This window comes from Dendrobates tinctorius, unplaced genomic scaffold (assembly GCF_039654945.1).
Source record: "Dendrobates tinctorius isolate UK_male_01 unplaced genomic scaffold, ASM3965494v1 ptg000094l, whole genome shotgun sequence".
Classification (NCBI taxonomy): Eukaryota; Metazoa; Chordata; class Amphibia; order Anura; family Dendrobatidae; genus Dendrobates; species Dendrobates tinctorius.
In genome coordinates, this window is record NW_027361762.1 from 5,132,425 (window position 1) to 5,145,764 (window position 13,340).

General features: G+C 46.9%; 1 protein-coding gene across 3 annotated transcripts in view; it reads left to right on the forward strand.

Annotated features, from left to right (window-relative positions):
* Positions 1 to 13,340, forward strand: part of FAM234B (family with sequence similarity 234 member B) — a 117,198-nt gene that overhangs the window by 77,142 nt on the left and 26,716 nt on the right. For all 3 annotated transcript variants that reach the window (XM_073586660.1, XM_073586659.1, XM_073586658.1), the window contains one exon: positions 921 to 1,316. In XM_073586660.1, coding sequence (XP_073442761.1) covers positions 921 to 1,316 — 396 coding nt within the window. The remainder of the gene's footprint in view (positions 1 to 920; positions 1,317 to 13,340) is intronic.

The following is a 13,340-nucleotide window of genomic DNA, read 5'->3' on the forward strand; positions in this document are numbered from 1 at the left end:
TCTTCTCTCCATCGTCATGCATCACCTCTCTGGCCTCTTCAGTATAGACCAAGTTCTGGCCATGTCCAGACTTCAAAGGTCACTGTGTGTTCTAAGGTCACAATGTTGTGACGTTCTGATGCACAGTGACCTCCGAGGCCTGGATGTGGCCAGAAGTCCTGGCCTATAGTGAAGAAGCCAGAGATGTGCCCTGCTATGGCGCAAAAAAGAGATCCAGATGGCTGGCAGCGGGGTTGGAGGTGAGTTTTAGAGTTTTTTTGCGGGGCCCTTTTCCATCAAAAATACAAATTGGGAATACAAACAAACCAACAGAACTTATCTACTGTGGGATCATTGATCATTTTAATACCATATTGCAATATTTCTTTTTGCAGAGTATAAGGTTTTCTATTAGGTCCAGCCTTTGACAGAGACCAATAGTTTTGAGTCAATGGCCAAGGATTGGATTACAGGGACATCAATGCTCTTACAGAGAGTACCCCCTTTTTTCTGTTAAAAGAGTATTGACTGGCATCTGAGGGGTGGAAGGCATATTGAATATAAGGGGGTTTCTGAGGGCTATCGGAGATAACTCACGTTTTACTGTTAACAAAACAAAACTTAAAACTTCAATATAATACATGTGACCTTGTGGAAGTAAAAGCAGTTTGGCTTGTGCTAGGCAGTCATAGCAAGGGTGTACTGGATTATTAGGGTTACTGTGCTTTCCCTAGCTCCTGCTGCTCTTGTGCTGAAAGTATTCTATGCTTTGTGTAAGTCATTATGTTTGGACTGCTGGATGACACATGATTTAGAGAGGAAACAAGGCAAAATCTTCTCTCCATGTCTTGGTTGCAAAAATTGAGTGAGCATCCAGGAATGGGGACTATCGGTAGAAGTTGGTGGTATAATGTGAGTCATTAATACCTTCTGTTTTTCAGGGAAGAAGTCTCATGACCCCAGGGAATACGATCCTCTTACACAGGCTGATAGTGATGAAAGTGAAGATGACCTCGTCATTAACATCCAGCAAAATGGAGTTCAGAATGGGAAGGGCAATCGAGGTGCGTCCCAGGATCGTGACTCTGACGTCGAAAGAATATCTAAGAGGGTCCAGCAGCGACCAGTAGACAGTAAACAGGATGGGATGTCTACCGCGGGATCCCTGGATCCAGAGCTAAAGCCACCGTCATCTTTAATGTCATATGTGCGGACCACAGTTTTTCTTCTGACTGTTGTCGTCTCGATGGTGATGGTGCTTGTCTGTGCTTTCCTCATCCCTTGCCCTATGAATGTTCAGCACAACATATGGACGCTCCATATCGGCTATGACACAGGTAATCGCTGTGATTCGGGATCAGTGGGGTTTTTTATTAGCTGTATCTTTAATATTTCTGTCTGTAAGCCTCAACTTTACATTAACCCCTTAATGACCGCCGATGCGCCTTTTAACGGCAACAGTTAAGGGTACTTATTCCTCTGTGACGCTTTTTAACAGCGCTGAGAAATAAGTGTATAGTGCCCCCCAGTGTCGAAATTTTTCCGGAGTCTAGGTTACCGGGTGTAGCAGAGATCCTGGAGAACATGATTCGGGTCAGTTTTTACCAACCTCCGTGAATAACGGCGACTGCAACAAAAAAATAAAAAAGTCAGATTTCCCATTTATTTCTCTCTCTGATGTGATTGTAGCACATCAGAGGGTAGAGAAATGGAGTCCCCCAAGCCTCCACGGTACCTGTGATGTCCCCCAGAGCCCTCTGGCTGTGTCCCCCGGCCCTTGGCGTCTTTTTCTGTGAAAAAATAGGTGGGCGCATGCGCAGTGCGCCCGCCGAGATCTGCCGTCCGGCACCCAGTAACAATAGGGGATTTATCCTGTTGGTTCATTTTGATCACTGTGATAGACCCTGTCACAGTGATAAAAATTAAAAAATTGTAAATCAAACCCCCCTTTATCACCCCCTTAGTTAGGTAAAAATAATAAAATAAAAAGTGTATTTATTTCCGTTTATCCATTAGGGGTAGGATTAGGGTTGTGGTTGGGCTTATAGTTGGGCTTATAACTAGGGTTAGGGTTGGGGCTAGAATTGGGGTTATAGCTAGGTTTGGGCTATGGTTAGGGTTATGGTTGGGGTTATAGCTAGGGTTAGGGTTGGGGTTATAGCTAGGGTTAGGGTTATGGTTGGGGTTATAGCTAGGGTTAGGGTTGGGCTAGGGTTAGGGTTATAGCTAGGGTTAAGGTTGTGATGTCTGGGTTAGGGTTGTGGTGTTAGGGTTGTGGTTAGGATTATGGTTAGGGTTGGGGTGTGTTGGGGTTAGGGCTGTGTTAGGTTTGGAGTTAGAATTGGGGGATTTTCACTGTTTAGGTACATGAGGGGGTCTCCAAACGCGACATGGCGCCCACCATTGATTCCAGCCAATTTTGGGTGCAAAAAGTCAAACGGTGCTCCCACTCTTCTGAGCCCTGCCATACACCCAAACAGTGGCTTTACCCTACATCGGCGTACTCAGGAGAGATTGCACAACAAATTTTGTGGTACATTTTCTCCTGATACCCTTGTGAAAATAAAAGTTTGGTTCCAAAGTAAATTTTTGGTGAAAAAGTAAAATGTTCATATTTTCCTTCCAAATTGCTTTAGTTCTCGTGAAGCACCTGAAGGTTTAATAAACTTCTTGAATGTGGCTTTGCGCACCTTGAGTGGTGCAGTTTTTAGAATGGTGTCACTTTTGGGTATTTTCTGTCATATAGGCCCCCAAACTCCCTTCAAATGTGAGGTGCTCCCTAAAAAAAATTGGTTTTGAAAATGTTGTTGGAAAAATGAGAAATTGCTGGTCAACTTTTAACCCTTATAACTCCATAACAAAAAACAATTGTTTCCAAAATTGTGCTGATGTAAAGTAGACATATGGTAAATCTTATTTATTAACTATTTTATGTGACACCACTCTCTGATTTAAGGGCACAAAAATTAAAAGTTTGAATATTGCAAAATTTCTGTTTTTTTTTTTCATAAATAAACGCAAGTTATATCAAAGAAATTTTTACCACTAGCATGCAGTACAATATGTCACTAGAAAACATTTTCAGAGTCAGTGGGATCCGTTGAAGCATTCTATAGCTATAACCTCATAAAGTGACAGTGGTCAGAATTGTAAAAATTGGCCCGGTCTTTAAGTACCAAATTGGCTGTCACTAAGCCGTTAAAGCACTACTCCAGCAGTTTTCTTTTATTTTAGCACTGGAGTGGTGCAACTTAACTTAAGACAGTGAGTGGTAAGTAGATTGCTAGGGGCATGAAAAACAGATTAGTGATACCACTCCAACTGTGAAATAAAAAAAAATGCTGAAGTGGTGTAGCAAGTAAGCAAAAATTTAAAAACTGTCAAAACACCACCAAAAACTAGGCAGAAAACTGTGCAAATGCAATAATAAACCAGGCCCAGATTGTCCTGGATTTGTCTCTAAATCATAGTTATTCATCCAGTTTTAAAACAAATGTATTTTTAGGAATCTTGTAATTAGTATCACCGCATTTGTTTCCAGGATACCAAAAAAATTAAATGTTCCCAGTTACCGTATTTTTCGGATTATAAGACGCACTTTTTTCCCCCAAAATTTTTGGGGAAAATGGCGGTGCGTCTTATAATGCGGATATACCTTACCGGCTGCGGTGGAGCAGGGTCCCAGGGTCGCTGCTGAAGGAGGCAAGAGTGGCGCGTTGCTGCAGGCCGAGGCTGGGATGAGGGGTGTTCCAATGTGCGTCGGTGGTGCGGGGGTTCTGCTGACGTATTGTAAAAGCACAGAGCCCCCGCACTTACATGGTTTACTGTGTGGAGGACTCCGGGAAAATGGCTGCCGGGGTGTGCACAGATGGAGATCTTGGCACCACGATCTTGGGAGATGAGATCTCAGCGCTGAAAACATCTCAAAAATATAAAGATTTGAGAGTGCTCAGTAGTTGATACCTTTTAATGACTAACTGAAAAGATGGTAACAAAGTGCGTCTTTTTCAGCCGAAAACATCTGGAAACCCCAAAATCCGTCCACAATGACAATTATTAAAAAAAAAAACCCACATGTAATTAGACTTTAGAAAAGGCACAAAATAAAAGAAGAATTAGGCACAAATTAAAAAAAAAGGAAAACGCACCAAAAACTAAACAAAAAAGGCACAAATTCCCTAATAACTTTCAGCTTTCATTTGAGGGTGTCCACATTAAAACTGGATGAAGGGTTTAGGAGTTTCAGCTCCTTAACATGTGCCACCCTGTTTTTAAAGGGACCAAAAGTAATTGGACAGATTAAATACAGTTGTGGCCAAAAGTATTGACACCCCTGCAAATCTGTCAGATTATACTCAGTTTCTTCCTGAAAATGATTGCAAACACAAATTCTTTGGTATTATTATCTTCATTTAATTTGCCTTAAATGAAAAAAAACACAAAAAGAATTGTCCTAAAGCCAAATTGAATATAATTCCACACCAAACATAAACACCAGCAACCCTGCAGGGCGTCGGCTGCCTTATATCCACTCAGAAATTCCGGATGTCCAATCACACTCCACTTGTTCAGATGACAGGTTCTTCCCATCCAGATCAATTTCACTACCTCCTTTCACCAGCAGAGGGAGTTCATCAGACATCAGAGGTGAAGGAGAAAATTAACTCCTAACACAACTGGCTGCAAGTGTGATTTAGTTATTGCCAACACCTGTCAGGTGCCACAGGTAAGTTACAGGTGCTGTTAATTACACAAATTAGAGAAGCATCACATGATTTTTCGAACAGTGCCAATACTTTTGTCCACCCTCTTTTTTATGTTTGGTGTGGAATTATATTCAATTTGGCTTTAGGACAATTCTTTTTGTGTTTTTTCATTTAAGACAAATTAAATTAAGATAATACCAAAGAATTTGTGTTTGCAATCATTTTCAGGAAGAAACTGAGTATTATCTCACAGAATTGCAGGGGTGTCAATACTTTTGGCCACAACTGTAATTGTAAATAAAATGTTCAATTCTAGTACTTGGTTGAAATCCCTTTGTTGGCAATGACTGCCTGAAGTCTTGAACCCATGGACATCCCCAGATACTCTGTTTCCTCCTTTTTTGTCTTGTTGGAAGGTGAACCTTCGGCCAAGTCTGAGGTCCAGATCACTCTGGAAGAGTTTTTCATCCAGAATATCTCTGTACTTGGCCGCATTCATGTTTCCTTCAATTGCAACCAGTCGTCCTGCCCCTGCAGCTCAAAAACACCCCCATAGCATGATGCTTCCACCACCATGTTTCACTGTTAGGATTGTTTTGGGCAGGTGATGAGCAGTGCCTGGTTTTCTCCACACATTCCGCTTAGAATTATCACCAGAAAGTTATATCTTCGTCCCATCAGACCAGAGAATCTTGTTTCTCATAGTCTGGGAGTCCTTCATGTGTTTTTTTTATCAAACTCTATGTGGACTTTCATATGTCTGGCACTGAGGAGAGGCTTCTCTGCCATAAAGGCCCAACTGGTGGAGGGCTGCAGTAATAGCTGACTTTGTGGAACTTTCTCCCATCTCCCTACTGCATCTGTGGAGCTCATCCACAGTTATCTTGGGGTTCTTCTTTACCTCTATGTTAGGGCTGGCGGAACGCACCAAATTATAAAATAATAGTAGGTGCGTTCGCAGTCCGGGGTCCACCGTGCAGAGGTGGTACACTGCTGCTAAGTAATGGCGGAAGAATTAAGCGGTGTGAAACCAGTCACACGTGGATTACGTCACCCAATGTGAACAGGGGCGAACTCTGTTAATGCACAGAGCCACACAACCGCTGAACGTAGATGCCGGAGCCTGTTAAGCTCACAGAGCCCGGCCAAAAGAGCGTACAGTGTACGGCCACAGAGCTCTACCCCAAGGACACGGGGTTAGAGTCCATCTAGGCCCACTGAACGCACGGCGTCGCTACTGCGACCGCCGCTATAGACGCTGGCTATGGAGCACGTGCACTGAGGCATGCCGAGTCCCTGGTGAGGACTGATGCCTGACTCAACCTCTGTTCTACCTACACCTAAGCCTGGGCGCTAGCAGGCTAGGCTGCACAACACTTGCATACCAAAGGTAGGGGTTTCTTAATGAGTCATTCACCAGAGACATTCATACGTGCATACATCACTCACTCCACATAGTCTGTAAGTAGTCTTATCCTAGCGCATGGCCGAGCGGCCGTGCAAACCTTTTATAGCTGCAAGCGTCTGGGACCTTCCTGGTTTTCTCGGATGGGCCAATCCGAACAGGAGCAGGACCTAAGCACGTGACCTTCGATCTCCAATGGGAGATCACTCCACGGGCATGCTCAGTGGTCCGACATGGGGACTTAGTCCCTGGAGAATCTCACTGCTGAGCAGCATGTATTGTCATAGCTGCGCCAGAGGTGGCAGCAGCAAGAAAACCCACGGAGCTGGTCTGGGCAGAGCTCCTGGACTGATGAGTCTGCTGAGCAACCTCCTCTGTGGCTGGAGAGGAATGGGAGACCGCTGGAAGTAAGGCTCGGGATTCTCGCTATGCAGTGACAGAAATTTGACGTCTAACACACTCTCACCAAGGCTCTTCTCCCACGATTGCTCAGTTTGGCTGGACGGCCAGGTCTAGGAAGACTTCTGGTGGTCCCAAACATCTTCCATTTAAGGATTATGGAGGCCACTGTGTTCTTAGGAACCGTGAGTACTGCAGAAATTCTTTTGTAACCTTGGCCAGATCTGTGTGTCTCTGAGCTCCTTGGCCAGTTCCTTTGACCTCATGATTCTCATTTGGTCTGACTTGCACTGTGAGCTGTGAGATCTTATATAGACAGGTGTGTGCCTTTACAAGTTGAGTCCTATCAGTTTAATTAAACACAGCTGGACTCCAATGAAGGAGTACAACCATCTCAAGGAGGCTCACAAGGAGATGGACAGCATGTGACTTAAATATAAGTGTCAGAGCAAAGAGTATTTGTGTGTGTAAACATTACAAAGTAAATTTGAACATGGTATGTAATGATATTTTGGTCTTCAAAGGAGAATGAAAATAAAGAAGTTGAACAAGAAAATTACATCACATTTCTTTTTTTTATATAATATATCTTTATTTAGCTCTATGGATTTACAAAATCGCATGAAAAAACGCATCAAAACGCGCTTATTTTCTGCTACGTTTTTCTGCCAAGAGACATAGAAACATTGCAGAAATTTCTGCAAGCAAATATGCAATGTGCGCAGATAGCCTAAGGGTATGTGCAGCAGAATCCGCAGCGGATTTGGCCCTGCAGATCCGGAGCAGATCCGCAAGCAATGTACAGTACAATGTTAGCCAATAGGATTTCAAAACCGCTGTGCACATGCTGCGGATTTTTCTGCGCGGATTTGCTGCCGTTTTAATTCCGCAGCATGTCAATTCTTTCTGCGGATTCCGCTGCGGTTTGACACCTGTTCCATTGTCCAGGTGTCAAACCTCAGGGGAAAACCGCTGTCCAATCCGCAGGTCACTTTACCTGCAAATCTGCGCTGAAAAATCTGCAGGTGAATCCGCACTGTGTGCACTCACCCTTAGTCACATAACATCTCGGCATTACCGTCACACTTTTACAATTTATTCAAAAGGGTAAATACTAACTCACTGAAAGTACAAAGTACAGGGAATTGAAAATGTGATGTCTCCTCTGTTGAGAGGCGGGAGGTGGGGTTTGCCATAAACTTCTGAATTGTACGACGTTTTGGTTCTTTACTTTGGAAACTCGCATTCCAGTAAAAGGTCAGGATTAAATTCTTCATTTTTAATATTAACAAGACTTTTTCGATTTTTTTTTCAATTTGATTCATGTTTTTCAAGTTTACACATATAGAGGAGTCGTATACCATTTTTATAACATGAGCTTAACCCCTTAATGATCAGGCCAGAAAGGTCCTTAATCCTTTTCATACATTGGACGTACTATTCCGTCTATGTGACCTGGGACCTAAGTCCCAAGGACGGAATAGTACGTCTAATGCGAACAGCGGCGCTCACGTGGTGAGCGCCGCTGATCGCGGCCAGGTGTCAGCTGATTATCACAGTTGACACCCGGCACAATGTGTCAGGGACGGTCACGGACCGCCCCCGACACGTTAACCCCTGGCACACCGCGATCAAACATGATAGCGGTGTACCGGGGATTAAAGGAAGCACCGGCAGGGAGGGGGCTCCCTCCATGCTTCCCTGCGACCCCAACAGCAGCGCAATGTGCAGCGCTGCTGCGAGGGGCTCTTTCCCTGCAGGTCCCCGGATCCAAGATGGCGACTGGGACCTTCGGGGGCCTGCAGGGAGCTGGCTTCCTCAATGCCCGCAAAGCGCAGGCATGAGGAAGCCTGCAGCAGTGCCTGTGACAGATCGCTGATCTGTCACAGCAATCTGTGATGTGACAGATCAGCGATCTGTCACAGGACAGTGATGTCCCCCATGGGACATTATAATAAAGTTAAAAAAAAGTGTAAAAATTTAAAAAAATAAAAAATTCCCTAATAAATTCATTTTTTTAAAATAAAAAAAGCAAACAATAAAAGTACACATATTTGGTATCGCCGCGTCCGTAATGACCCACCCTATAAAACTGTCCCATTAGTTAACCCCTTTAGCGAACCCCTTAAAAAATATAAATAAAAAACGAAGCAAAAAATTACCGTATATACTCGAGTATAAGCCGACCCGAGTATGAGCCGACCCCCTAATTTTGCCACAAAAAACTGGGAAAACGTATTGACTCGAGTATAAGCCTAGGGTGGGAAATGCTCCAGAGATTATTCCCCCATATGGTGTCCCCAGATGAAGCTCCATAGATTGTTCCCCCATATACTGCCCCATAAGAAGCTCCATAGATTATTCCCCCATATGCTGCCCCCATAAGAAGCTCCATATTGTTCCCCCATATGCTGCCCCCATAAGAAGCTCCATAGATTGTTCCCCCATAAGAAGCTCCTTAGATTATTCCCCCATGTGCTTCTGCATGTAAAAATAAAAAAAATGACATACCTCACCTCTCCGTCGCTGGGTGTCAGATACTCACCTGTCCTGCGTCCATGGCTGCTCACCACTATCTGCCACGTCATCGGTCAGTGACGTTCAGACTGCAGGGGGCGCGGCGCGCACTAATCACGTCACCGCGCCCTCTGCTGTCTGAAGTCACTGACCAATGACAGACAGCTGCAAGCAGCCATGGACGCAGGACAGGTGAGTATCGCTATACTTACCCGTCCTGACGCTGTCGCTTGAGCCCCCAGCTTCTCCGCGCTCTCTCTTCCTGCATTCAGCGGTCTTGTGATACCGCTCATTAAAACTCATGAATATGCGCATATTCATGAGTTTTAATGAGCGGTACCACGTGACCGCTGAAGGCAGGAAGAGAGAGCGCAGAGAAGCTGGGGGCTCAAGAGACAGCGTCAGGACGGGTAAGTATGACCTGACACCCCCGCCCCCCCTCCCCCTCCGACCCCCCCGGTGTATATGACTCGAATATAAGCCGAGAGGGGGACTTTCAGCCCCAAAAAACGGGCTGAAAATCTCGGCTTATATTCGAGTATATATGGTATGATTTATTATCATACTGCCGAACAAAAAGTGCAATAACGCATGATCAAAAAGACGCATATAAATAGCCATGGTACCGCTGAAAACGTCATCTTGTCCCGCAAAAAACGAGCCACAACACAGCGTCATCAGCAAAAAAATAAAAAAGTTATAGCTCGCAGAATAAAGCGATGCAAAAATAATTATTTTTTATATAAAATTGTTTTCATTGCATAAAAGCACCAAAACATAAGAAAATGACATAAATGAGGTATCGCTGCAACCATACTGACCCGAAGAATAAAACCGCTTTATCTATTTTACCGCACGCGGAACGGTGTAAACGCACCCCCTAAAAGAAATTCATGAAACGCTGGTTTTTGTTCATTCTGCGTCCCAAAAATCGGAATAAAAAGCGATCAAAAAAATGTCACGTGCCCGAAAATGGTACCAATAAAAACGTCAACTCGTCCCGCAAAAAATAAGACGTCACATGACTCGGTGGGTCAAAATATGGAAAAATTATAGCTCTCAATATGTGGTGATGCAAAAACTATTTTTACAATAAAAAGCGTCTTTTAGTGTGTGACAGCTGCCAAAAATAAAAACCCGCCATAAATAGTAAATCAAACTCCCCGTTATCACCCACTTAGTTAGGGAAAAATAATAAAAAAAATTTTTATTTCCATTTTCCTGCTAGGGTTAGGGCTAGGGCTAGGGTTAGGCTGGAGTCACACACAACGAATAAAAAAAAATCTGTCCGATTTTAACGGTACGAAATCGCACAAAGAATTCTTGTCCAGGGATCCGTCTGTCATCCCATTTTCCGGCGAGGAACCGATTTTATTTGCATCTAAGCATCAAATTGACATCCAATGCCAATGCCTGATGCTCTTTCCTGTTGACCTGGAGAAGTCTTGCGATTTAAGTCACACGTGTGGTGCGTTTTCTTTGCGATTTTTAATCGCATCCATAGACTTGCATTGGCGAATCCGATCCGAAAATCGGTGACAATCGCAGCATGCAGCATCCGAGGAACGGATCCGATAAAAAAACGCATGATGGGAGCAGCACCATAGAATAACATTGGGACTCCGGCCTTAGGGTTAGGTTTGGAGTTAAGGGGGTTTTACACTAAGCGATATCGCTAGCAATATCGCTAAAACGTCACTGGTTTTGTGACGTTATAGCGATATTGCTAGCGATATCGCTATGTGTGATACTTACCTCTGACCGGCTCCCCCGCTGTCCATCGCTGATCGCGCGAGAATGTCCGGCTCCATTTCTCGTCGGGCGCTTCCTGCTGAGACTTCCTGCTGTGACGACGAGCGACGTGTGGAGGCGGGCGGGAGGACGTCAGGATCGCTGTGTGTGAAAGGTGAGTATCGTGTGCTGCGTCGCTGCTGCATCGCTGTGAGATCTTTCTGTATGAAAGCTCACTAGCGATCATTTAGCGATGCACCAGTGATCCTGACCGAGTCGGATCGCTGGTCGGATCGCTGGTGCATCGCTAAATGTAAAAGGGCCTTTAGAATTGGGGGATTTCCACTGTTTTGCACATCAGGGGCTTTCCAAACGCGACATGGCGTCCTATCTCAATTCCAGCCAAAAAAGCTAAATGGCGCTGCTTCCCTTCCGAGCTCTGTCATGTGCCCAAATAGTGATTTACCCCATATATGGGGTATCAGCGTACTCAGGACAAATTGCACAATAACTTTTGGGGTCCTGTTATTCTTGGGAAAATAAAAATTGGGGGTGAAAAGATCATTTTTGTGGAAAAAATATGATTTTTTTCTCCTTCGTCTCATTGGGGGACACAGAGACTGTGGGGTGTGTGCTACTGCCGTCTGGAGGCTGACACTAGGCATACAAAAAACAAGTTAGCTCCTCCTCCGCCGCATACACCATCGCCCCGATAGTGGGCGGAAACCAAACCAGTTTTTTGCTTAGTGTCTTATGGAGGCACACGCTGTCTGGATCTCTCCAGACTATTTTTTTCTAGTTTACCATGAAGATGTGACAGGGGCGACGGATCCTATAGAAAGGGTCCGATTTCCCCAAACCAACAACGGGCGAGCACGCGTCGAGTATCGCCTCCGCGTATCCTTTCCCGCACCGAGGGACATATCTGGGACTTTTCCACAGACATCTATTTTTTTCTTTGTTTTTTGTTTTATGAAGCTAAGACAGGGGCAACGCATCCTATTGAAAGGATCCGATTTCCCCAAACCAGCAACGGGCGACCACGTGCGAGTATCCCTCCACGTTCCCTCTCCCGCGACGTTGGACATTAGGCCAGACTTAGCCCTGTCCACCCCTAGGTATTGAAACCATGGGCTTGCACTGAGGCACAAGACTAGTCTGTGCGGCCCCATGACTCCACCAACGCGTGACGGCGGTGCTGCATGGCGGCAGACGGTCCCTCTCCTCGCCCCGGCAAGGCGGTCGGAGCTAGGGTGCCTGCACCGTCTTAAACAGAGGTATGTGCTGGAGCGATTGGAGGGCCCTGGGCAGCGTTTTCGGAAAGGTACGCTTTCCCCTATCCCCCCCCCCGCTCACCCACCCACCTTTCCCTCCGCTCCTCTAACCTGCTGCGCCTTCTCTTCGGGTATTGGCGCGGTCCGGGAGACTGTGGGGAGCTGCAGCCGGATGGCCGAGATAGCGGTCTGCTGGCGTGCCAGGTGGGCGGACCGGCTCTAATTTAGCCCGCGGCTTCGGCCTGGGCCGCGGGCGGAAGCGCCGCACTGGGAGCATGTCTTCTCCGGCGCCGCCCCCCGTTGTCAGCCGGGCATGGGGAGGCGGGCGGCCGGGGTAGCGGTCGGGTGGACCGCTTCTAAATTTAGCCCGCGGCTTCGGCCTGGGCCGCGGGCGGAAGCGCCGCCCTGGGCGCACGTCATTTCCGGCGCCACCGCCCGTCGTCAGCCGGGCATGGGGAGGCGGGCGGCCGGGGTAGCGGTCGGGCGGACCGCTTCTAAATTTAGCCAGCGGCTTCGACCTGGGCCGCGGGCGGAAGCGCCGCCCTACGCGTGACGTCATTTCCGGCGCCGCCCCCCATCTCCAGGGCGGGCGCCGGATTAAATTGAGGCCCCGGCGGCAAGGCAGGGTAGGCCGCGATCACAGAGGAATCGCAGCCTACCAGGAGTACTGAAGCACGGGGAGAGACGCGCAGGAGCGGGTAAGTGCGACCCCGTCCCGGAGCCTCACTAGGGCACTACACAGTACCCTTCTCCCCCTCCGCCTACCCCCCCCCCCCCCCAAACCTTTAAGGGATTTTTTGTGTGTGGGCTGACGCCAGCAGTATGTCTGGGAAAGGAAAAACGCACACGTTCCTTTATGCCGCATGCGTTTCCTGTGGGGTGATGTTCCCACGAGCGCAAACTGTTAAGTTATGTGAAGCCTGCGACTCCGAACGCGCCCAGGAGCCCTCCCCTGTGACAGAGCCCAGGGGTCTGGATCCCCCAGAATGGGCGTTATCACTCTCTCGGTCCATGGTTTCGCTCACGAAGGCGATTGAGACCCTTCAGGCCCCGGATAGGGGTAGAGATGACGGCTCGCCTGGTTGGGAGGGGTCATCCACCTCACAAGAGCCTCCGGCCTGCAGGGGCCGCACCCTCTCTAGGCAGACGCACAGGAAAAGAGCCCGTACGGCGTCTCCTGGCCCCTCCAGGTGCCTCAGCATCCGTGAGTGCGGCATCTCGCTCACCGTCACCATTTTCTGGGAGCGAGCAGAGTTCAGGTGATGACTGGGAAGAGTCCTTGGACCTGGATACCCCGGGGAGACGGTAGACAGTCTTATTGAAGCAGTC